Genomic DNA, 26,512 nt, shown 5'->3' with positions numbered 1-26,512 from the left:
AGAGGGGGTCAAATACTTATTTCCCTGATTAAAATGCAAATCAATTAATAGCATTTTTGACATGCGTTTTTCTGGATGTTTTTGTTATTATGTCTCTCACTGTTCAAATACCATTAAAATTATAGACGGATCATTTCTTTGTCAGTGGGCAAACGTACAAAATCAACAGGGGATCAAATACTTTTCCCCCTCACGGTATGTATTCACTTTACCCCTTCCTACGTGTACAAAATACTGTAACTTGACTAACCAGTACCCCCGCACATTGACTCAGTACCAGTACCACTTGTATATAACCTCGTTATTTCTATTTTTACTTTAGTTTATTTAGTAAATATTGTAACTCTTTCTTGAACTGCATTGTTGGTTAAGGGCTTCAACTCGGTATGTACAGTACTGAACCCCAAAGCTATGCGAAAATAGTTTGAGACCAAAACAGCACTGTGAATGGTACCACACAAACATATTACATTTATATGAATGTACTGCATATATTTATTAAATATACCAGGAAATGAATGTTGACTATCCTTAATTCTCAGTAAGTCTTTGCTTATTCTGTCTCTGTGCAAAGATGATAACAGGAAGAAAAGAAAGGTCATCAGCTACACTATGAATAGACTTGAATGTCTCCCTCTCTTTCTCTCTCTCAAAAATAGAAGCGTAGCAACATTTGATTAGAGTCCGACCGATATGATCTACCTATATATTGGCCTTTTAACGCTACATCGGTATCGGCCGATAACTCCACTGGGAATTATTCTCATGGTGTCATTATCACAATGTAGGAAATCAACATTTGAAGCAATTTATGAGAATTCAGTGTGGAAAAATGTCACTTTAGCGATTTCCCTTCTGTAAAACGTCAGACCCCCCCAAAAAAAACATATTGGTAGGCATGCCTTCAAATAAGACAAGTACATTGATGGCTCTTGCTCACCTACTCAAAACGAATCTATATTCAGTGGCCTTTACATGACCCGAGCGCTGACTGGAAAGACAATGTCCCATCAAGTGTTGGCTGAGATATGAACATACCATCTTCCAACACCAGAGGGCACACTTGAACACGAGACTGCCAATGTGTTTGGAACTGATGACGGGGACCAGTGAGACATGTATTCCCTTATTCACGCCGTACGGCCAAAACAGAGCCAAGCTGTACTGGTCTGGGACACATCCACCATAGTTGCTGGGAAACGTGCCGGAGAGGACACAGCAAAAAGAAAACCTGCGCCAGCACGGTACGATTCAGCTCGACCGATAGCGTAAACTAATGTCAATATGCTTGCAGCGTTTATGTCCAGAGGAGAGGCAAGTCACAAAAAAAACAACCACATTTATTCCATTTCACAGTGTCAGTGGAACAGTAGATACATGGGAGAAGCACAATGGCTGTCCACACATGCCCATTTACAAGGTTACATCTTTTGAAAAGTTGGAAATAGGAATCCTTCCACAGGTAACACAAATACAAGTCATTACAGTTTGCTTTACGGCATCAACGCCAACAGAACAAGTATAACACAAAGGCAAGTACGGTAGGCGTGACAGTCAAACTTAAAATCCAGGATAAAGGGTACGTCATGACCGAAACCGTCCAACGTTCTGTGTACACAATGTTGTTTCGGACTCCCTAAAATAAAGAGGCAGTTTGACCTCTTTAAAAAAATATATATATATATTTAGCAAATGGTAGAGAGCAGAACATGCAATGTTAAACACAAGAGCAGTGTCATCATCTGATATAACAGGTTGAAATATAGTTTAGAAGCCCAAAAGTGTGAACGAAGAGCAAAATAGGTTTGAAGCCATAGAATATAATTGTGCAACAGGCTTTGGTCTCACCTCGAGGTGAATGGGATTTATTCAAATGTTTTGTGTCCCTTTGCTGCATAATGCCAAAAGAAACCAGATGATAAACACTAATGACTGTACGAGTCGGCGTTTGATTGGCATACTGGAGAAATCAGTTGAGTCAGAGGACTTTGTGACAAGACTTCAAGATTCTCTCAGCTCAAAGCCCCTCTAAACCAAATGGATGACGAGAACTTGTTTCCACTTCTCTTGAATGTACATTCCCCTATAGTCACGCAATGCCATCCTCCACAAGTCTCGCAGTTATGAGGAAGCCTGAAAATAGAGGCTACTTTTCTTAAAATTACAATCCGCGAACGAACCCCTTTAATGAGGACAACAAAAAGGGTCTGTGACAGCTTTACACATTTCTAGAGAGAACGGCAATATTTAATGAGCATACTGCATCTTGAAAACAAAAAACAATAGTACACCGTCATACTGTACAGTATTCAAAAACTTCCAACATTAACATCCCCCTGCCATCGGCAGGGACGGCTATAGCCTTTTGGGGCCCTAAGCGAGATTTGGTTGAGGGACCAAATCCACCTAGCGGGAAAAAAAAACATTTTAGTGGCCCCCATCTTGACGATGGGGAATTTCCTGCAGTTCTATACATTTTTCCAAGGGGTGTAGAATTGCCCAGTGCAGTCAACAAAAAAAATCCTCTCTGCACGCAGCTTTGAGTAACAATTGAAGGAAAACGTACATAAAGTTGAACTATACACACATCCCAAGGCGTTTTTCTTATAGATAACAGTTATTCTAGTTATGCTAATGTTAGCTAGCAAGCTGAACGCCTGTGACTGAATACCTCGATATAACTGCCGATTAATCACAATTCATTATTTTCATTGTTTGACAGACCTAATTTCCACACTATGGAGGTTAGAATAATACTGTGAAATTGTGAACATGATAATTCCCTTTTAGTGTTTAAGCTGTTTGAAAAGACTGACTGAAATTTCATCCTGTTTTCATGGAATGTTGTTTTGGCCTTCCATGGTGACAACACCATGCGGTAAATGAGTTAATAGACCAACAAGAAAGAGAGTTCTAAACCTTTTTTGCCAATAACAGCTACTTTTCAGTTTCCCCTTCCCCACTCAGACCACTCCCTAACAAAAGTGTTGCCTGAGAAATTGCTCTTAGCTAAGCCATCTTTGTTTATTTTTGACCATTTTAATTTAAAACAAATCACAGAAATGATTTGATATTGAGATAAAAATGACTGCATTGGACCTTTAAAGCATGTTTTTTCCCTTCAATTCTACATACTTTGCCATGAGTTGGAGAGAAAACATTTTAGTTTTACAGCCAATTTACTGCAATTCTACACATTTTCTAATGATTTATGCCATGTTTATATGATATCGGATTGAGAATGACCAACAAAATCTAAAACGGGGGCCCCCTGGAGGTCAGGGCCCCTGGGCACGTGCCATGCATGCCCGGTCGGTATGCGGCCATGATTACTACGAGTTCAGATAGATGGCTAGACTAACTACCACTCTGAAAATTGTTAACTGACATTGCTAATTGACTGTCAGTGAGTGACAAAGAGAAAAACTGCTAATGCACAACCAAATTCCAAAATGGCACCTTGGTGTACTCTACTATTCTTACTCTCAATAGTAAGTTGAGACCCTGATTGGATTATGCCTGCAACTGGCACTGGCCATACAGACATAAGATCTCCACTTTTACTTTACAAACCTTAAAATGCTTGAAACTAGTCACTTACTCTCTAATCGCCACCCACAAGACTTGCTTGACATGATTGTCACACAAAGACACGGTCAGCTCAGTGGTCCACATGTTCAGTTGGGACCTTCGTATTCCCTACTGCCAGAAAATGAGGGTAAATTAGCTCAACTTTTTTTTTTTTTAACTCGAGTCTTTGACAACTTGCATGCATCAAGGGTTAGCAGAAAAGGATGGGGCTAAAATGTACGAGGTACTTACAAGTTAAGGCTAATGTTTTCTTTGTGTGTGGTGGCTACCATGAGCTAGAGGTGAATGGCTAATGCTAGTTCCAGTTACTGCCATACCCACTCTTTGAATGCTACGTGGAGCCCAATATGGAAGAGCAATTTTTTTTTGAAATGAGGGATTTCTGAGAAGAGTATCTCAGTATTCTGTATGTAGTCTACAGTAGTCCCGGATTTGTTTGTGCTTTCCCCTAATCCATTGTCAAGACAGTTTTGCATGACAATTTCATGCGGAGTTGGCAAGAGAGCAGAAACAGACTGGCACCCAGGATTTCCTGTATGTGTTCCAAAGTGGCTTATTGATGGCGGAACGCCAATGACTGATCTCTTGAGTTTAAATGTGTTTCAGAGTGAGAAATGGTGTAGCTACAGTAAATGCCCCCTCACCACAAGTTCTGAGGGAACAACTTAAGGGAAAATAATGATAGATAAAAAAATAATAATAATCACCAAAAAAAAAAGAAACTATCAGTACGTCTGATGTAAGTCAACCACCCTTTTGTGAAATTCTACTGTGTGACGTGATAATGGCACATGGAATCTGGTATAACATACTGGACCACTTGATATGACCACACTGTTAGCAAGACTAAGGTACTAAGATAGGAAATGTACAAACTTGCATAGATACAGTCATGTGTAGAGCAGTCTTCAGATGTGTCTAAAACAGTCCAGTGAAGTTCTTGACATTTTATATCCCTGCAAAGGTTGCAGTAGCTGCATGTAGTGAGAGCTCTCGACTGGCTCCCAACAAAAACGCTGACAACAATACCACTAACATTATGCAAGTTTGCCACAGACTCACACCATTAAAAAAAAAAACATTATATAGAATTATTGTTCATTACAGAGGTTGGATATATGACCAACATCTGTGTAACATAGATCATATGAAGGGACATCTTTGTATCAGAGAGACAATTTAATTTCCTATGTTCCACCTGAAAATAGACAGGTTTTAATGAATGACTGACGCATTGAACAAATTCATTATTTAAGTGTGCTTTCACGAGGACGGAATTGGACAATGGCCATGTGTTTTTGTAAGACAGTTTTTTCCCCCCTTCATCAGAATACTGGGAGGTGGCTTTTTTGGCTTCGTTTCTTATTCATTTAAGGCCATTTGTTGCTATGTGGCTAAATATGATTCATATTTGAGTTGAGAGGAACTCAGAATGAACCCCATGACATCTATATTAAAGTATTCCATTCGACAACACAAGTCAGAACCAGTTCCAGACGGTTTGTTGACGTCTGTGTGGATGGGGAGACGAATGTTCAGGGCCCATGTTCACAAAGTGTCTTGAAGTAGGAGTATTGATATAGGATCAGTTTTGTCTTGCCTAGATGAGCACTCCTACTCTGAGACTCTTTGTAAACACAGGACCAGGAGTCCTCTTTTTGGGCTGTGAGAAGGAGTTTGGGACACCCTCTCAAAAAGACATGTAGACCTCCCGGGTGACGCAGTGGTCTAAGGTCACCAGAGACTGTGGGTTCGAGCCCAGGCTCTGTCGCAGCAGGCCGCGACCGGGAGGTCCATCGGATTTGGTCGGTAGGGATATCCTTGTCTCATCGTGCCGTAGCGACTCCTGTGGCGGGCCGGGCACAGTGCACACTGATCAGGTCGCTGGGTGTACGGTGTTTCTTCCGACACATTGGTGCGGCTGGCTTCCAGGGTCGGATGCGCGCTGTGTTAAAGAAGCAGTGCGGCTTGGTTGAGTTGTGTTTCGGAGGACGCATGGCTCTCGACCTTCGTCTCTCCCAAGTCCGTACGGGGAGTTGTAGCGATGAGACAAGACAGTAACTACTAACAATTGGATACTACGAAATTGGGGAGTAAAAGGGGGTAAGAATATATATATATATATATATATATATATATATATATATATATATATATATATATATATATATATATATATATATATACATATACTTTTTTTAAAGACAGAAATAGGAGTTCAAATCCATTTTGTAAAAACAATAACTTCTTGCTGATAGTGGGAACAGAGCAAAAGATGACAGAAACACAGACATCACCAAAAGAACGTGCTGTACAGGGGAGTGAGAGACAGAAAACCTCCCGACTCCCGCCCTGGTTCTTAAAGCGACAAACGGAGTGTCTTTAATGTGCAAACAGAGTAAACACAAAACACCAACTCCAGTGGTATTTCCTGTATGTTGAGAGATAAAAAGCGAGAGTAGAGGGGTGGGGGGAAAGCTTTGTGTTTGACAAACCAACAAAAACAAGAAACTCGACTTGAAACGAGTTAAGGTGAAGGTCCTCCAATAGTAGCAGCTCCTGCATGAAACTGTCTCCAACAAGAGGATTCAGACATCACGTCTTTATCCCTCTTCTCTTGATAAAACATCCTCTTCGGTTCTGTACTACACCACTGCCTGTAGCTTACCTCAAGGCCTCAGCATGGCCCTGCTACAGTAAACGGACACATGGCCCCCAAGCCCACAGAGAGGCGCGTCGTTGTCGTCCACAAAGTCTGACCTCTGTGAACCCATCTTCCACCAGGCCAGGGAGCACAGGGTCAACACAACTCCTCCTCTCCCACCATGACACTGCGAGCGAGATGGATCGGGACGCGGCTGGGCCGAGACGGTGCAGCTCGGCCCCAGACCCGTTAAATGAAGCACCGCCAGAAGCGGAGGGAGAAAACGGAAGAAAGGGACGAAAAATAAATATGGCCGCCTGCTTAGCGAGGCGGGGTTTAGGTGGGCAGGGGGTCGTCGTCCCCTTTGCTGCACTTGCACTTACAGCAGAGGACAAAGGGCGTGGCCAGGAGGAGAAAGGGAGAGGCCACCAGCAGGAGAAGGCCGAAGCCAGCGAAGATCCCCACCACCTTGGAGAAAGAGAGAGAGGAGAGAAAGTAAGAGACTGCAAACAAGGCAGAGACACCAGCAAATAAGACACCGTTTGTTTAGCTACACTGCAAAAATATCAGGAAGGACACAATTGGCACTATATAGAAAATACTTTAAAAAAAAACAGGACTAGCGTATGAGAGATCCCTTAACAAGATAATACACACCAAATAATTTCCACTTCCCTTCTCAAAACTTGCTCTCTTGTTTGACGTGGTCATAACCCACCATGCAAGTTATTTTCAATCTTTGTAGTGCAAGTCTCCCATCTCACCACATGGGGGCATCAGCTACAAGCAGAAACATCTCCTCAGCTACAAAACGGCCTTCGAAAGTAGCAATTACACGCAAACCTGCCTTCTTAGAATAACCTAATGGACTTCTGCCGGTGTCAGAGTAGGAGAGTCATTTTGAGGATCACCCAGAGCGGGCCAATGAGGGACAAGACAGCAGAGAGTGGCACCCTATGACAAAGACCTTTCGATAAAATAGCTCCATGCATGTATATACACATTGCTGTTGCGATCCCTTCTCGTGTATTTCTGTCCACTTCCCTCTTTTCGGAGGTCTCCGTAATCACATTATTTACCCAGACGAGCACCCCATGAACCTTTAGTTACACCGGCATACCGGGGTTATCATGATATCCTATTCGCTCAGATCAACCAAACCCTTGACAAAGCTACCGTATACAATAGACCATGTCTGGTCTGAGAACAGTAAGCGTCGAGAGAGGTGACCTTCATTCCTTCTATGGCGTCCCTAGCGGATGCAACCCCCTCAGCTCAAATCTCAAAACGGATTTGAAAATCAGATACAGAGGCGAAAACAGAAAACAGAGAGGCTGAGCTTTCTTTATCAAAAGGCAGGATATATTAGGGCCTTCATTCGGAAAATGTCTGAGTAGGAGTTCTGATCTAGGATCTGTTTTTGCCATAATGAATAAGATGACATTGACAGGGAGGACCTCATCCTAGATCAGCACTTCTTTTGTGAATAAGGGCCCCGGGGTCCTTTCTGTATGTGTTACGCATTCATGAGGAGCTAAAGAGAGAAACTGGGCTTGGGGAGCAGTGAGGTTGCATGGGCTGGGTAAAGGAGGTGCAGTACCACAAGCTGTAATCATGCTCAAATGACTCAGCCTGTCCTACTGGGCAACAGATGTCAGTGTGTACGCTAGCGTTCACAACGCTCTGTTAAACCCGGGAAATGTGCTCGTCTATGACTAGATATGTGCTGGATGATAGCGAGAGCTGAACGTCGACTGGGTGAACAGGAAAATATAGAACGTCTACTCAATATTCTCATTCGATATTAGAATCAGAATTCTAAAAAGGATGTGTTGACTTTTATTACATAATGTGTGGCAAGCATTATGTGTGTTGCAACTGAACAGCTTAACAGTACCATCAAATAACATTGAGCAACCAGTGTTACATTTTACCAGGGGCGCAACTTTGGTTTTCATGAATATCATTCTTTATCCAGTCAACTCGGAGGCGTCCGCATGGTCCTAAAGCACACCGTTGCCTCGTTTTGGATCACATTCCAATGATAAAAGTTGGGGGGGGGGGGGGGGGGGGGGGGGGGGAAGTGTTTGTGTGAGGGGAAAAGTGTGTTGCATGTGCCCTGCCACATGCTGCAGACATAGGGGAAGTCCAGTGTGTGTGTGTGTGTGTGTGTGTGTGTGTGAGAGACAGAGAGAGACAAAGGAGGAAAGTGGGCGCACTAACTTTACTCACCTGTGTTCTGTGCCAGATGACAGACGCCCTGGAGTGGCCCAGTTTGTTTCGACAGGGCCCTTTGTCATAGTGGATCAGGAGGAAGTCATCCTGTGTGTCACACACACACAGACACACACACACACACACACACAGACACAGACAGACAGAGACAGAGAGAGAGAAAGAGGAGAAAAGAATGATCTATGATTAGTACTGAGAGGTAGGGGCAGCTGCTTGGAGAAAATTGCTTTTAAATTACCAGTGACGTGTAAAATCGCCTGTGGTCTGCAATTAGAATTGACTTAAGCCACTGCCAGTAAAGCCTCCTACAAGCCCAGATAAAATCCCTCCGTTTCAGTTCCATTGTCTTGTATCAAACGTCATAAAAACGGGTTTTGGATTTGGAAATCCACCCGCCTGCAGCCTTATCACACCTCCTGCAGTGCTGTTATTCCCTGATAACACATTGGATCTGCTCACACCAGACATGCAAAATCTACACAGAGTGAATTCTATGCACATTTCAGACTGCTGTATTGAAGTCAGGACCAACATGCTGAAAAGGGAAATTAAAACTAATTTGCAAAGATACGTGTGTATTATTCTATGCGAACATGTTGCAGCAGCACAGATGTGGGGAGGTGTTTTGGGGAAACATTGGGACAAGGTTCTACTCATATCCAGGGGCTCCAGAAAGTACCACTAGAAAGGGGTGTGTGTTCGCGTGCGACAAGGTTCTCTACTCACGTCCAGTGACTCCAGACAGTACCAGCAGAAGGCGTGTTTGCAGTTCTTGCACATCATCTGGGCACAGCCCTCGTCCCTCTCGATGTACACCTTACACTTGGGACAGCGCTTGATGGGACCATCGTCATCGTCACTCTTGTAGAAGGAGCTGAGGAGACACAGTGAGTGCGAGAGAGAGCGAGAGCAATGTTCAGTGTGTTACGTTTCTTAAACAAATGTTGGTTGAAACAATTGTTTTTGCTGAATGATGCTAAAGAACAAAGACTCTTACATCAGAGATCCAGAATGCCACGAGAAATTACCCACTCATACAGTTTATCATGCCACAGATCTTGAACAGCCTTTGTTAATGTACAACAGATCTAAGCTTGCAATAAACATCAACATAATTTTCTCCTAACACCTGAAATGCAAACGAAATGAGAGAATGTAAAGTGTGCTCGTCTCAGCCTTTCTTTCTCGCACTCCTTTCAGGCTTTTCTTTCTTCTATTCATCTTAAAGGCAGGTCTTTTGTGTCCTTTTCCCACCTGAGTGCTGCTGACTCTTGAAGGCCAGAAAGGAGAGCAGGTGATGCTGTCGGCTGTCCTCTCAAGTGTCAGAGAGGCGGACAGGGAACAAGCACATTCATTTTTCTGAGCCAATTCTCCGGCTATTGATCGCATCTGGCCAGAGTGAATTAATGCACACCTTTCATGTCCTACCTCATTTGACACTCTGGCAGTCATTTTGTAACTCATCGGGACTTTCGGATTCTAGCTTTTACTCTGGAAGGAACGGGATTCCATTCCTGAATGTAATGGAATACAGGCTAAAGATCGGAAGGTAAAATACCTGGATCAGTGTGAGGATTAAGGAGAGAGTGTCCTTCTCCTGAATGCTGGCTGTTATGTCAGAGGAATGTCATGGGAGAAATGTGAAAAAAAAAAAAAAAATGGTATCAGCAAAAGGCAGCAAGATCCAGGCAAAATGGGAATGGTCCACAGAGTAATACATTTGCCCTTTGCGGTAATTGCTGCATATGTCAGCTGGGTGCAGATCGGGCTAATAGTGTACGTGGAGTCCATTCGAATTAGGACACTAATTTCCCACACTCTTGAAAGGCGAGAGAGGAGAAGAACGTACTCCAGAGCTCATTGTTTAGATAAGTGCAGTATGTACAGTAATCACAGTAAGAGCCATACAAGCCATACTTGGAGTCCTGACAGGGGGTAGAGAGAGTGAGAGGAGGCGGCAGAGTTTAAAGGGGAAGTTCAGGATTTTACAACTTGATGTTAGATGGTTGCGCAAGCTAAAAATGGGCCTGGTCTATGGGCCTGGAAAAACTGTAATCCATGGCTCAAGTTAGATGAAGTTTGTTGTGGCTGTTTAGAGAAAGCAACTATGGATTACAGTTTCTTCTGGCCCATAGACTTATTTTTCAGGGTGAGGAACCATCTAACATTAAGTTGTAAAGTCCAAAACCTTCCCTTTAAACCACTGTGGCCTTTCGTGACATCTGAGGACAACTCCACAACCCTCTCGCTTTATTTTTTGTTATACTATATATATATATATATATATACACACACACACACACACACACACAAACATATCTGTACACCCCTTCAAATTAGTGGATTTGGCTATTTCAGCCACACCCGTGGCTGACAGGTGTATAAAATCGAGCACAAAGTCATGCAATCTCCATAGACAAACACTGACAGTAGAATGGCCTTACTGAAGAGCTCAGGGACTTTCAACGTGGCACCGTCATAGGATGCCACCTTTCCAACAAGTCAGTTTGTCAAACTTCTGCTGTTATTGTGAAGTGGAAACGTCTAGGAGCAACAACAGCTCAGCCACCAAGTGGTAGGCCATTCACAGAACGGGACAGCGGAGTGCTAAAGCGCATGGCGCATAAAAACAGTCTGTCCTTGGTTGCAACACTCACTACCGAGTTCCAAATTGCCTCTGGAAGCAACGTCAGCACAAGAACTGTCCATCGGGAGCTTCATGAAATGGGTTTCCGTGGCAGAGCAGCCGCACACTAGCCTAAGATCGCCATGCGCGATGCCAAATGTCTGCTGGAGTGGTGTAAAGCTCAGCGCCATTGGACTCTGGAGTCGACAGACAAATCTCGGTTTGACTCGTGGCTAAATGGAAGTCAGTCCCCGCAGCAATGTTTCAACATCTAGTGGAAAGTCTTCCCAGAAGAGTGAAGGCTGTTGTAGCAGCAGAGCCCATGATTTATGAATGAGACGTTCAACGAGCAGATGTCCACATACTTTTGGTCATGTAGTGTAGCTTTGCCACTGGGCCACCACATTCTCGAGTTTTAAGTAGACGAATAGTCCAAATGCAGGTTGGCTAAGAGTTGCAGCCTTGACTTCTATTGGCTCCTTATATTGACACATTATGACTTCCTCTGTGACCTTGGTCAACCCCGGCTAGCCTTATCTGAGCCCATGGGTCCCAGCACTATCACCAGGCAACCTGCTCCATCCAATGCACTCAGTCATATTAAATATGCACTAGAAGGCACTAGATGACTAGCGCCTGGATGGTTATGCATGAGAGCAGCTGGCTTCATGGAGACATCAACACAGCGGTAGCTAGGCTGGTATCCAGGGTGGTAAATACAGGTTCCCACGGGGACCAGAGTCTGAGTCCTCACAGTGTCCTCAGTAGAGGGGTGAGAGCAGGTGAGGGCAGATCATCAACCACATTAGGAGAAAACAACTACGAGCCGTGTGTGTGTGTGTGTGTGTGTGTGTGTGTGTGTGTGTGTGTGTCGGCGCGCGAGCGTGTGAGTGTACGTGTGTGTGGATAATGGGACCAGGGTTTCCGGGATAAGGACATTATTCCTGTCAAACGTGCGACTTTACGGTCTCAACAACGCCGTGTTTACAGTGTGGCTCATTGCGGAAAGCCAGTTACAATGACTGATAGATTCTCATTCTATGCTTCTTGGGACAAAATGTCATTCAACGGTCACGGAGTCTAACCTCTGTCAACTAGCTCGCGGAGGTGATGGGGAGGAGAGTGAAGACAAGAGGAGGAAGAAGAGGAAAAACCCCAGCTCCATCTATACCTGGTCTCTACGGATATCAAAGATATTGATGAGGTGGAGAGGAAGTGATTGATATGATGAAGGAAGAGGAGACGGTTCAGTTCCATACCTGGTCTCTCCGGGGAGAAAAGCGGTGATGGGCAGGTTGTTCTCCTGGGGTGGGCAGACCTGCCCGGGGTGCCAGTTAGCCTTGCAGGCCGAGCAGAACTCCAGGGTGCACACGGCACACTTCACCAGCTGGGGCTGCGCCACCTCCATCTCCTTCAGCTGGCACACTGCCTGGCACGACGACGATGGGCACCACGTCCGGCACGGGTCCATAAGCACCTCTGTGGTGGCACAAAACCAGGTGTCACCACCAACAGTACTGCATACAGTGACTGCTTCCAAAGCATGGTGACAGGTCATGAGGAGACAGGAGGTCACGAGGTGATTGTCTCTGTGTTCACACACACACTTTCAGATGGATATCCATCTGTAATCTGTGCAAAAAGCCATTGCAAATCAGAAATAGTGAATGTGTGTGCTAACACAGAGACATAGGTGCTATGTGCCAGACGTGGTTTACTACTTTACTGTTGATTGTTGTCTTGTTTCCTGTCTATTAATAAAACATATTTTTATTTCATGTTTTTGACCTATGCACAAGTACATACTCTCGCAAGCACAAGTATCATTTGACATATGCACACACAGATCAGTTGGTGCTCCCTAACACAGCAGCTAAATCAACATCTATTTTTCTCCAATCACCCTATTTAAATGTGCTTCTACCAAACTAAAACAAAGTTGGCAGACGCTCAATGTTTGGTCTGTGGCTACAAAACAAGTCCAACCATCCAGTCCCAATGACTAACACACACTGCTTGCCATCACATGGCTCTGTTCTGTTGACTCTCGCATGTTCCTCAGTCTGTTGCTGTTGAACCAAAATGGCAGCCCCCTGCCCCCTGTCTGTGCGACTCTCCATCCCTGTGTGTCCACAATGTGTCTGTGTTTGTGCCTTTGGGTGGGTGGAGTACCTTCGAGGCACATGCCATATAGAGTGGGTGTTCAAGTCTGGCTGAGGTTAGCGTGGGAACCCCATGTCACAGATTAGCACATATCATAATCACAATATTATTCACATTTTTGATGGTATTTGAGGTTTGTTAATAATAAAAGTTATAAATGTGCTTTATGAGTAGCGTATGACCCTAGGGTGGCAACACATACATTCTAAGTGTTGTTGTTGTTGTTTTTTTAAATGGGGCTTTGTCCATTCTGATTGTTTTATACTGTTCAATGAAACTTCAAACAAAAGTTGGAATATAATAGGCACTTTGAATAGTGAAAAAAAACAAGGCTATTGGGACAGGGAAGGAACCAAAGTGTTGGTCAGTTTTTCCCAGTCGACCATAATGAATGCTACATAAAATAAATGGTATCTTACTGTTGCTTTGATGTAGCTAAAATGTCCATGCTTTGCCTATTCCTCTCTTATTTAGAATATACCATTGTGCAAACATGCTGATGTAGGTCTACAACGGCACTGGTATCATTGCTCTGACTAAGTACATTTAGCTAGCTGACTAGCCAGATCTGCAGCATTGACCATGAAGACTGACTGCGAGTGGTTGTTGCGACTCGTGGTAGCGCAAAAACTGCTCTCCTTGAATGACAGGGGGCTGGGAATGGTGTGTGTGGAAGGAAAGAGACAACTCAAGTAGCAAACGGAGGAAACAACAAAAACAGACATTATTTCACCATCGAAGAGCCGGGCGTTAACACATTTAACAAACCAAACATTGAAATATCGTTATACAAGATAAAGTAAAAACACAAACCGGTTCGTGCATCAATACCGGTCTACAGTACATTTAGGTATACCCCCCAGCCATGCGCCATTCACAGCAGAAAGGCACCCCCTAACACTCCTCAGTGAGACTTTTACGACCTTATTAAATATACAGACAGACAACCACAGATGATGAATTCATAACCGAACACAGGGACTAAATATTAAAGGCTTTGAATTAGGACATTTAGACAGACATACTGTATAGATCCAGCCAGACACAGTGTAGGTCATGATATAGCACTACCTATCCAATTAACATCACTTTAAATGTACCTGAAAAGGCTTTCCCCTCATGCATCTTTGATGGTGGCCGTGTTAAACTTTGATACAGAATGTAGGCTAAATCAGAACACAATAAGAAAAGGTAGAGGGCTGTCATTGTCCTCCAGGTCAAATTGATATTGGACCCCAGGAAGAGTAGTTTCTTCCCTGGCAGCAGCTAATGGGGATCCCTAATAAATACTAAAGGGTGTGGGGAGACAAGGGAGCCAGGTGGGAGCTCAATTACCTACACTCCCCACACGTCTATGAGCAGTGATGCAGTCAGTGCGGTTACTCTCCCACTTACCCCTCTCAAACTGCAGCTTCTTGTATCTCTGCATAATCGCTGTAGCCACTATGCACTCAATCTGCAGGAGAAAGAAGAGGGAGAGTTAGGAACATAATGCCCTTGTGATAGCTTACCAAACGAATACAGAACATGATGCTTTCAGCCACACTACAGTCTGAAGATGATCAATTACAAAACCCCACTCAATTTCAGCATAATTAGGACTAGCCGACCGGTTTTATTCACATGTTCCGTGAGAGGTATATTTGCATACTGGCTACATATACTAAAAGGTTAAATGTAGTCATTATGCAATGATGAAAATAACATTCGGGGGGGGGGGGGGGGGGGGGGGGTTGAGTGTGAGAACTGTCAATTATGAGTCAAAGACTTATCTGTCGCAGCGGCTGGATGAGAGACGCCTCGTCTCTGACTGGTGTGACAAGCCGGGTCCCAGTAAAAGGCCAGTGACTTTGATTGATTGGAAACATACGGCCATGCCGCAAGCCTCCGAAACAGAGAGTGAGAGGTGACGCGCAGTGACCTCGGATTGACCTCAAATCGGGGACGGACACAGACGAGCGGGGCCGTCCACTCTGTATAAAACACGCCGACACGTCTTGAAGGTGGGCCAGAGCTGAGACGGAGCTAAGCCAGACTGGTTTGTGCAGGTGGTTTTGGAAAAGACGGAGAGCGATATTCACAGAGAGGGCTAATGTCTGCTCGGCAAGGGACCCCAATTAAAAACACTGTCCTTCTGCAGCCTCAGAGGCCTCTGGAATGGATGTGGAGGTCTTTGAGGCCGTGTTAGGAGATTTCTTTCATCTAAATAAAGCACATTACCTATATGTTCATAGTCACATTATCTATATGTTCAGTCACATTACCTATATGTTCATAGTCATTTAATATGTTCAAAAGGTCCTAAATATCAATAAAAAGTAAATAAGTATATAGGGCCAGGAAAGACACTAATCCCTGCTATATTTTTTTATGTCTTTCAAATCCACGACGGCCACTTGAAATTCATTGGTTTTGGTCATCAATGCTAATATTAGCAGTTGATAGCAGCGGCTTAGTAAATAAATCTGAAGAGTGGATTAATCTAAATTAATCTTGGCCCATACAAGTTTAAAGGTAAGGAGACTAACTATTTCTGTAACTATCCCTTTAAGTGGAACTTTCCACTTCCCCCGCATGTGTAAATAACTACCGTACTAACTGTAAATATGGAGGAAAATAAAATACTTAAATATGTATTATTTTTACCTAAAGTACATTCAGAGAGTATTCAGACCCCTTGACTTTTTCCCCCATTATATAACGTTACAGCTGTATTCTAAAAAAAAATCAAATGTAAACAAAAATATCAATCTACACACGATACCTCATAATGACAATGAAGAAAATAAATTTTTAGAAATACCTTATTGACATAGGTATTCAAACTCTTTGCTATGAGACTGAAACTTGAGCTCCGGTGTATCCTGTTTCCATTGATCATCCTTGAGAGGTTTCTACAACATGATTGGAGTCCACCTGTGGTAAATTCAGTTGATTGAACATGATTTGGAAAGGCACACACCTGCCTATACAAGGTCCCATAGTTGACAGTGCATGTCAGGGAAAAAAACAAGGTCGAAGGAATTGTCCGTAGAGCTGTCTGCAGAAATGAAGGTCCCCAAGAATACAGTGGCCTCCATCATTCTTAAATAGAAGAAGTATGCAACCACCAAGACTATTCCTAGAGCTGGCCGCCCAGCCAAACTGAGCAATCGGGGGAGAAGGGCATTGGTCAGGGAAGTGACCAAGAACCCAAATGGTCACTCAGACAGAGCTCCAGAGTTCCTCTGTTGAGATGGGAGAACCTTCCAGAAGAAGCATCTCTGCAGCACTCCACCAATCAGGCCTTTATGGTAGAGTGGCCAGACGGAAGCCACTCCTCAGTAAAAGGCAAGACAGCCCGCTTGGAGTTTGACAAAAGGCACCTAAAATAGTTTCAGATCATGAGAAACAAGATTCTCTGGGTCTCATGAAACCAAGATTAAACTCATTGGCCTGAATGCCAAGGGTCGCGACTGGAGGAAACCTGGCATTATCCCTACAGTGAAGCATGGTGGTGGCAGCATCATGCTGTGGGGGTGTTTTTCAGCGGCAGGTACTGGGAGACTAGTCAGGATTGAGGGAAAGATAAATTGAGCACTAAGAGATCCTAGATGAAAACCTGCTCCAGAATGCTCAAGACCTCAGAATGGGGAAAAGGTTCACCTTCCAACAGGACAACAACCCTAAGCACACAGCTAAGACAATGCAGGAGTGGCTTCGGGACAAGTCCCTGAATGTCCTTGAGTGGTCAGAGCCCAAACTTGAACCCGATTGAACATCTATGGAGAGACCTGAAAATAACTGTTAAGCGACGCTCCCCATCCAACCTGACAGAGCTTGAGATGATCTGCAGAGAAGACTGGGAGAAATTCCCCAAACACAGGTGTGCCAAGCTTGTAACGTAATACCCAAGATGACTCAAGGCTGTAATCTCTGCCAAAGGTGCTTCAACAACGTAGTAGTAAAGGGTCTGAGTACTTATGCAAATGTGATATTTAATTGGACTTTTTATAAAATAACAGTTTTTGCTTTGTCATTATGGGGTATTGTCTGTAGATTGAAGAGGATAATCTGTCTGTGCTGAACAAAGGGGGAGCCCCATACGCACTGAGCCTGGCCAACCATCTGTAAGGAGAGCAGTCTTATCAGTTTGCTGAGGCTTTCCTGAGTCCAATGACGGAGAAGATCAGGTTCAAAGTGAGCAAGATTTAGAAACTGCCTGTGGAAAATATGAAAATGACAATCAACGTCCACTTTCAGATTCTGGAGATGCCCTATGAAGGAACCAAGGTGAAAATGCTCATTATGCTCCCTGACGAGGGCTGGAGAAGCTGGACTTCACCACTGGGCTGGAGAAGCAGCTCACATGAGAGAACTTTGCGACGCGGACGGGGCCAGTAAGGATCCAGTACATTGAGGCACGAGCGTAACATCCACAATGTAAGTTGGATGAGACCTACAACCTGAATGACATTTTGTCTAAGACGGGCATAGTTGACACCTTAGACTGGTCTAGCGATATCTCAGGCACGTCGCCCGATGACGACCTGCAGTTGGCTGGAGTGGTGAAAAAGGCATTTGTAGACGTGAACGAGCAGTGCAGAAAGGCCCGCTTCCATCACCGCTAGCTTGTTTGAATAATATGACTTATTGTTTTCTTTTTGGAAACCTAAAGTACACACCTTCAAAGCCGACCGCCCCTTTTTGTTCTTCTTCCGTCACAACGACACACAGAAAATCCTTTTCTGGGGCGACTAGTGTTCCCTTAAGGCTTTACCAAAGAATGGTGAAGTTGAGGGGCTTTGGTCACATGGTTTTCCTTGATGATCTGATGGTATACATGCAATGCATTGTGCCTCACTATGAAATAGTCAGAGCCAGGTCCCGGATCTGTTTGTTCTTGCCAACTCCATTGCTCAATGTCAAGCCGATCAATGGCATGACAATGACTGACAAAAAGTTGATGTGATAGCACAAACCAGACTGGCCCTCAGGCTAGTTTCCCCATCCTCTATCATGACTGTTGTGTTGTGTCTGTGTAACCTCCCTGTTGTCGTCTTGATACGAACACATTTTATGAAAGAAACGTCTGTCAATTCTGCATGGATTCTGTTTTGATGCTGTAAAATGCAAGCATCAAGTCCAGTAAAATCATATGAAATTATCCTCCAACTTGCCACAACTTTGTGTATTGTGATCACACTCACATTAATTATGAAGATGTGTATGTGCGTGTTCTGTGTAAGAAAGGTTTTACTACAATTAAGCAACTGTTCACTGGAAATAAGTGCCAGCTGAAGTGTGAGGGTACAATAACATGACTGTTTCTCGTTCAATGTATCAATGACATAATTGTATCTTCCCCTCAAATCAAAGGATTAACAGTAAAATACAAATAGTTGGAAATAATACCTCATTTTCCAACAAGTGTCCTCGTTTTGGACAGGCAGAGTCTGGACAGCTAATTGCAGTTTCAAGGCCCTCTTTGATCAGGAGTTCCACATACTGCTTCAGGCACTGAAAGGAAAGGGGGGGGGGGGGGCATAACATTGACCTCATTCTATGGCCATGCAGTCAATCAGAAAATGTGTAGGCATATTGTGTGGTGCGATGACAAACTCCACTGTGCCTCTCCCTCTCTGAAACCCGTAGTAGATGTTCTCTGCTTTTGGCATTGACTATTCATTCTGCTATCCATTTCTTTATTTACAACAGTGTCTGCTTAGCTGAAGAGAAGCATGCTAACCACATAACATCCTAATGACAGTATTTTTAAATTAATGAGATAACGATAGAGGGACTTCTAAACTAAGGCTGTACGCTTGGAAAACAAAATGGTTTTTCATGTTTTGTATTTCTCCCACTCTCCAAACACTGAGTGGCGAGAAAAATAGCATGATTCATATTAAGGCGGAGGATAAGAGGGGCTGAGTTTTCAAGCATGTTTAGACATTTCCCATGCTGGCAGAGTCATGGCTGTGGTACCAGCTTGCTTGTCAGGTCAAACGTCCATTTGCCTCTCTGAACTCATGCAACCGGACATCAGTCCAGATTGACTGCAGGAGAAATGGTAGTTCAGTGTAGTTTAATGGCATGTAAACACTGGAAGATACAAGTTATATTTCTGTACATGCAATGCAAACAAAATAGCAGGATCGGGAAGTCGAGAAGGGATTTAAAGTTGCAGTGAGATTTCAGATTTACCCTGGTAGGCGGACCATGCACTTACGTGTGTAGGAGTTGCTCACTCCCAATAGGTCCTAGATCTAAGTATTAACTAAGTATGTGAGGTACAGTGAGGTCCGGAATGATTGGATCCTTTGTTAAAGATGAGCAAAAAAGACTGCATAAAATAAATAATACTAATACTGAGATGCATTGTATTGTATGCACATTATTTTATATTAATACAATTGCTCAGAGAAAGAGATTGTTTAAAAAGTATTATCAAAATGATTGGATCGCCTGTTTCTAATACTCCAGCAGCCTCACCCTGTGAGGATAAAGACACTGAGCCTTGAATATATTTTATATGACATACATGATTTTTGTTAACTAGTAAATAGTAGCCTACAGCAAAGTGTGTTTAAATCATTTCTAACTTGTTAACAATGTCTGCTAATTATTTTTTGCTACCATGTGGGTTTTTAGCTTGCTTGAGCCTGCTAACTGAGGAGTGTTAATTGGACCTGTTTCCATAAATGTTTTTTTTCTAATCTTAACATGAAAATGCCACGGGCACCATCTGATGTGTGGAGACATTTCACTGCAGCTAATGTAGAAGGAAAAGCTTTGTACATTTGCAAATAACGTGCCAAATCATGTGAAGAATGGAACAAAGCTGCAGAATCATCTGGCCAAGTGCATAAAGTTGCCTCAGCGGTCACAACTAGCAACCTCTGACAAAAGTCCCTCTACTTCTATTCGAGGTGAAAAGGATGAATCAGACACCTTTTCGACAGCAACAGCTCATGGTCCTCCTGGAATCGGAAGTTATTTTGACTCAATGGAGGAACGCAGTCAGAGAAATGCTGATGAATGTCTTACTCGAGCTGTGTATGCAACTGGTTCACCTCTGATGCTCACAGGCAATGTGTATTGGTAGAGATTTCTGAATGTTCTTCGCTCAGCATAAACCCCTCCAACCAGACATGCTTTATCTACTCATTTGCTGGATGCAGAGTTCAAGTAAAGGTCAAGAAAATCATAGAGAAAGTAGACTATTGCAGTCATCTCTGATGGGTGGGCAAGGAATAATGAACTACATAATTTCCACCCCTCAACCAGTATTCTACAAGAGCACAGTCACAAGGGACAACAGACACACCAGTCTCTACATTGCAGATGAGCTGAAGGCAGTCATCAATGACCTTGGACCACAGAAGGTATTTGTACTGGTGACAGACAATGCTGCGAACATGAAGGCTGCTTGGTCTCAAGTAGAAGAGTCCTACCCTCACATCACATCCATTGGCTGTGCTGTTCATGCATTGAATCTGCTCCTCAGGGACATCGTGGTACTGAAAACAATGGCTACATTCTACAAGAGAGCCAAGGAAATGGTTAGGTATGTGAAGGGTTGTCAAGTTATAGCAGCAATCTACCCCACCAAGCAAAGTGAGAAGAATAAGAGCACCACATTGAAGCTGCCCAGCAACACCTGTTGGGGTGGTGTCATCATGTTTGACAGTCTCCTGGAGGGGAAGGAGTCTCTCGAAGGAATGACCATATCACAGTCTGCCGATATGGACAGCCCCATCAATAGGATCCTCCTGGATGATGTATTATGGGAGAGTGGTAAGTAGCCTGAAACCTATAGCAGTAGCCATTGCATGGATTGAGGGAGACAATGCTATCCTGTCTGATGTTCAGACTCTGCTTGGAGATGTAAGAGAAGAAATCCATACTGCCCTGCCCACTCCACTGTTGCTCCAAGCAGAGGAAACTGCAGTTCTGAAATACATCAAAAAGCGTGAAGACTTCTGCCTGAAGCCCATATAAGCCACAATGTACATGTTGGACCCCAAGTATGCAGGTAAGAGCATCCTGTCTTGTGCAGAGATCAACAAGGCATATGGTGTCATCACTACCGTGTCTCGCCACCTTGGCCTGGAAGAGGGCAAGGTTCTTGCCAGTCTGGCAAAGTACACTTCCAAGCAAGGGCTTTGGGATGGAGATGTAATATGGCAGTCTTGCCAACATATCTCATCAGCCAGCTGATGGAAGGGACTGTGTGGATCTGAGGCTCTTTCCCCTGTTACCTCCATCATCCTCCAAATCCCACCAACGTCAGCCACCTCAGAGCGCAACTGGTCCTTGTTTGGGAACACACACACCAAAGCACGCAACAGGTTGACAACAGGGTTTAAAAATTGGTGGCCATCCGGGCAAATTTATGGCTTTTTGAGCCTGACAACGAGCCATCCTCAACTAGGTTGGAAAGTGACAGTGAAGATGAGGCCTCAGAGTCTGATGTTCAAGGAGGTGGACATTGAGGAGGTCCAGGGAGAAGACATGGAAGCCTGAGAGGAAGACAACCAAAGTATAATTTTACAGATGTATGTTGAAAACGTTTTGGGGAGATGCGACGGATCTTTGGGGATCATTCAATATACGCTTTCTTTTGTTGTTCAGTGAAATCATCTCATGTGAAGAGTCAACTAATTGAATTAAAGTTAAATTCGTAACTAAATCGTTAAAGAAAATATATACTGGAAGGATTTAATCATTTGCAATTATGTCTACTTAAGGTAAAAAGGTTTATGTTTCTGTCTCCATATGATATGGTAAATATATCTAATGCAAAAACATAATATTTACTAACTTAATATTAATTTGCATATATTTCCATGGAAAGTTTACACCTCCGAATATTCCCCAAAATGTGCAACCTGAGCTGCATGTGGGACATAACTCCACCAGTCATATTTATGATATCAATTATGAAGATTAAAATGTTTTTTTTTTCTTCAATTAGTACATTTGAGTTTAACCACAATATATATTGTATTATTTGTTCGGTCCTTTCTCGTTGATTAAATTGAAATCTCAACAAACTGTCTATGGCTTGTTTTAAAAATAGCGATATTTGGGAGATGATTTCCTTTTCAAATAACTGAAAGTGAGAGGTTGTAATCTGAATAAAGGGGAAAAAGCCATTCTTGAACATGGGGTGAGATATTCTTACTAATTTGCTATACAGAATCTTTCCAGATCCTTGATATCCTTCATCTGTGTTAATGGAGTGCCCTCATCAACATTTTTTATTTAAAAAAAAGGTTTTCAATGGGGTTCAAGTCCAGAGACTGATTTTGTGGTCAATTAACCATTTCTTTGTGGATTTTGATGTGTGCTTTGAGTTAATGTCTTGCGGCCAAGCTTCAGCCCACCCACCCACCCACACAGTGCATTGGGAAAGTATTCAGACCCCTTGATTTTTTCCACGTTACAGCCTTATTCTAAAATTTATAAAATTATGATTTTTTTCCCTTCAATCTACACACAATACCTCATAATGAAAAAAGCAAAAACAGGTTTTTAGAAATACCTAGTTTTCAGACCCTTTGCTATGAGACTTGAAATTGAGCTCAGGTGCATTCTGTTTCCATTGATCAGCCTTGAGAGGTTTCTACAACATGATTGGAGTCCACCTGTGGTAAACTCAATTGATTGGACATGACATGGAAAGACACACCTGTCTATATAAGGTCCCACAGTTGACAGTGCATGTCAGAGAAAAAGCCAAGCCATGAGGTTGATGGAATTGTCCGTTGAGCTCTGAGACAGGATTGTGTCAAGGCACAGATCTGCAGAAGGGTACCAACAATGTATGCAGCACTGAAGGTTCCCAAGAACAATGATTGTTCCCAAGAATAATCATTATTAAATGGAAGAAGTTTAGAAACGCCAAAACTTGTCCTAAAGCTGGCTGCCCGTCCAAACTGAACAATCGGGTGAGAAAGGCCTTGGTCAGGGAGGTGACCAAGAACCCAATGGTCACTCTGAATTCCACTGTGGAGATGAGAACCTTCCAGAAGGACAACCATCTCTGCAGCACTCCACCAAATCAGGCCTTGGTAGAGTGGCCAGACAGAAGCCACTCCTCAGTAAAAGGCAAACGACAGCCCGCTTGGAGTTTGTCAAAAGGCATGTAGAGGACTCTCAAACCATGGAAAACAAGATTCTCTGGTCTGATGAAACCAAGATTGAACTCTTTGGCCTGAATGCCAAGCGTCACATTTGGTGGAAACCTGGCACCAGCCCTATGGTGAAGCATGGTGGTGGCAGTATCATGCTGTGGGGATGTTTTTCAGCGGCAAATAAACTCCCCAAATATAGGTGCGCCAAGCTTGTAGCATCATACCAAAGAAGATTCGTGGCTGTAATTGCTGCCATAGGTGCTTCAACAAAGTACTGAGTAGAGGGTCTGAATATTTGTGTAAATGTGATCAGTTTTTCTTTTTAATACATTTGCAAAAATTTCTAAAAACCTGTTTTTGCTTTGTGACTAGTTAACTGACTAGTTTTGCAACTCTGCATCCTTATATGGGTTGATGGATGTAAACCAGGCTCACTTTTTTTACTCCGTTTGTTGACTTTTACATTTTTTTTATGACATTTTCTAATCCATAAAAACAGTTATGGCGATTATTTAATTTTGATGACAGTCTTCATCCATAAATCGGCGGTTACACGATTACTGAGCCAGACCTAATGCATACAGAGGACATTTTGACAAGATGGGTAAAAGACGATGAAAGGGCACTCACTAGTGTACAGAAGACACACTGGCACTGAGTAATGGTGGTCATCTGCTCCAGCGGGAACTCTCCAAGGCAGAGTTTGCAGGAGACCAGCGGGTCCAGTGCCAGGTCCCAGGTGGGCCGATACCTGGCTGTGGTCATCTTGCCTGGCACAGAGCTGACAGAGAGAGAGAGAGAGAGAGAAAGAGAGAGAGAGAGAGAGAGAGAGAGAGAGAGAGAGCGAGAACGAAGGGAGTTAAAGATGTAGGTTGGCTAATGTTTGTTGTTTCACAGACAACAAAAAGGACACGGACATGATATTCACGAGGTGTGAATGAAGCTAGCTCAATATGAGCATGTATACATGATCTGTCCCTAATCCAAGGCATGCACATATTTTGCTGTGATAATATGCATTGGCCAAAAAGGCTTACTGAGTTGTGTCCAAGTGAGGACACATTAGAGACCCAGGTCAATGCAGAGTGACACAAGCTCTTTGCCTAAATGTCCCTGGTGAGTAACTATCATTTCCGTTCTGTTCTGGTTGCTCACAGACAGAGAATCCATTTAGGGCCCTTTAAAATGTGTGATGCGGAGAACACGGACAGAATCACGGAATCCAGACATTAAAACGGAATTCAACAATAGCATTGAACTTAGTAGGGAATCAACTAAATTAATTGAAAATGTAGGGAAACAGGGATACCTAGTCAGTTGTACAACTGAACGCATTCAACTGAAATGTGTTTCCGCAAAAATGTATTACATTTGCCCAAGTTTATCATAAAATATGAACAGTGATTCAAATTTCCTGCAACTTTCTGAAGAGGCAACGAGAATCCCCCTCGGGGGCAGTGTATGTAAGAGCGCACATCTTCCACTTTGTGTAGCCGTTAGCGATGATGCTAATGAAAATTCTTCTGGTAGATGGAAAGGCTTTCCCAAAAAACCTTCTCAATTGAATGTTAACTATAAAGTAGACTATGCCTACCTGGCATAATAATATCATGATTATTTGCCTCAATCCAATGGGTATTTTGTTTTGAAAAGTCTACCATCACATACAAAACATCAAAACAACAGCCCCTTGCTAGGGAATTAAAGGGTAACTACACCCAAAAATCTACATTTCTCAGTTCTCCCAGACCTCAAAAGTGTTCTCCTGAAGTGGTTTAAGCTTGGTTGTAGACTTAGAACATCCAATTTAATCGATTTTCTATTAACAATTGTGATTTTCAGGAAACAGAAACCTGGGAAAACGAAATGGAGAAATTTGAATTTTGGGAAAAACTAAACGGAATTAGTAAAAAAAAAAAAAAAGCATTTTATAGAGCTTTAAATAAATACATCTCAAAACAAACAGTCCTGCAGCAAGCGTCTTGTTCCCCCATACGATAAAAGCATTCATATTAAAATAACACTTTCCCTTTCCAGTCATGTCCTTTCTATTTGGAGAAAGGGGTTTATTTTGGGCCACCTCAACTCTGACTCCCACTGCCTTTCTTCCACCGTGGATGAGAGCGGAGGCGGCGAGATAGAGAGACACAGAAAGAGAGGGAGAGCGAGCACAGAGTGGCTTAATGTCTCTGAGTGTTTACAGGAAGTGCCCCCATGCAGGCAACGTCAACACTGTCAAACTCTCCCATTGCTGCTAGGCAACTGGGGGGAGAGACGAGGGAGATTAGGAGGGGCCGACCAAATAAATAGTAGTTACTGCTTAGGCAAGTGAAAGCTAACAGAATAGTGTCCCTCTCAGAAACCTAAAAGGGGAAGGAGGTGGAGTAGGAGGGAAAGGGGGAGGGGCTGCTGTGGGGGATGGGAATGAGTAAAGCCAGCCCAACGCTGTCTACATGTGCTGCGGGGAGATAACTTGTCCTGACCTGTGCTAGGGGCTGACTGACAACACACTGGCCAGTGTGAGTTGCCCACAGGAACAGTGTGCTGGTATTGTAGGTGTGTGTCAACAAGGTCAACACGCTGCATGGGAAGTCACCAAAACCACCCTGTGTCTACTAGGCAAAAACATGGAGACAACACAGACAAGATGAAGAGTTGTGGGAATCATTATGTGATAAATTATTATACTAATGATATAGCAAGCAACTGAAATGGGCACTTCCTAATTAAAAAGTGATTCCCCTTGATTTGTGGTCTTCCCTTCAGCTCAGTGGAGGCAACCAGGTTGTGTGTGCGTGTGTGTGAAAGAGAGTGTGAGTGTGTGAAAGAGAGTGTGAGTGTGTGAGAGAGTGTGAGTGTGTGAGAGGGAAAGAGAGCTTGAGGAGAGCCTCCCCTCTATCCATTAGCGTAGTACACTGGGCCTGCTTTCATCAGGACAGGCAGCGAGGCTAGCCAGGAGCTCTAAAAGCCAGTACTCTACACAGAATCAGACCGGCGGTGTCAAGAGAAGACCCACTGGCTGCTCAGTGAATACCTGCCAGGGCCAGCTGAGACGGCAGCAAGTGGGAGCGGAATCCCATACGCACTATAGATAGCCATATCATTGACGAAATGCTACGTGCATTATACGGC

At 43.4% G+C, this 26,512-nt stretch overlaps 1 protein-coding gene across 1 annotated transcript in view; it reads right to left on the bottom strand.

The window, feature by feature from the left end:
• Nucleotides 1–5,858: 5,858 nt before the first annotated feature.
• Nucleotides 5,859–26,512, bottom strand: part of LOC139383746 (ring finger protein 144aa) — a 49,692-nt gene continuing 29,038 nt past the window's right edge. Inside the window, exons 3-9 of the mRNA XM_071128305.1 lie at nt 24,011–24,161; nt 18,654–18,758; nt 14,655–14,715; nt 12,356–12,575; nt 9,197–9,344; nt 8,468–8,557; nt 5,859–6,703 (exon numbers count right to left, since the gene is read on the bottom strand). Of these exons, the coding sequence (XP_070984406.1) occupies nt 6,572–6,703; nt 8,468–8,557; nt 9,197–9,344; nt 12,356–12,575; nt 14,655–14,715; nt 18,654–18,758; nt 24,011–24,145 (891 nt within the window). The 5' untranslated portion in view covers nt 24,146–24,161 and the 3' untranslated portion in view covers nt 5,859–6,571. The remainder of the gene's footprint in view (nt 6,704–8,467; nt 8,558–9,196; nt 9,345–12,355; nt 12,576–14,654; nt 14,716–18,653; nt 18,759–24,010; nt 24,162–26,512) is intronic.

This window comes from Oncorhynchus clarkii, chromosome 25 (assembly GCF_045791955.1).
Source record: "Oncorhynchus clarkii lewisi isolate Uvic-CL-2024 chromosome 25, UVic_Ocla_1.0, whole genome shotgun sequence".
Classification (NCBI taxonomy): Eukaryota; Metazoa; Chordata; class Actinopteri; order Salmoniformes; family Salmonidae; genus Oncorhynchus; species Oncorhynchus clarkii.
This window is presented reverse-complemented; position numbering and strand designations above follow the sequence as displayed.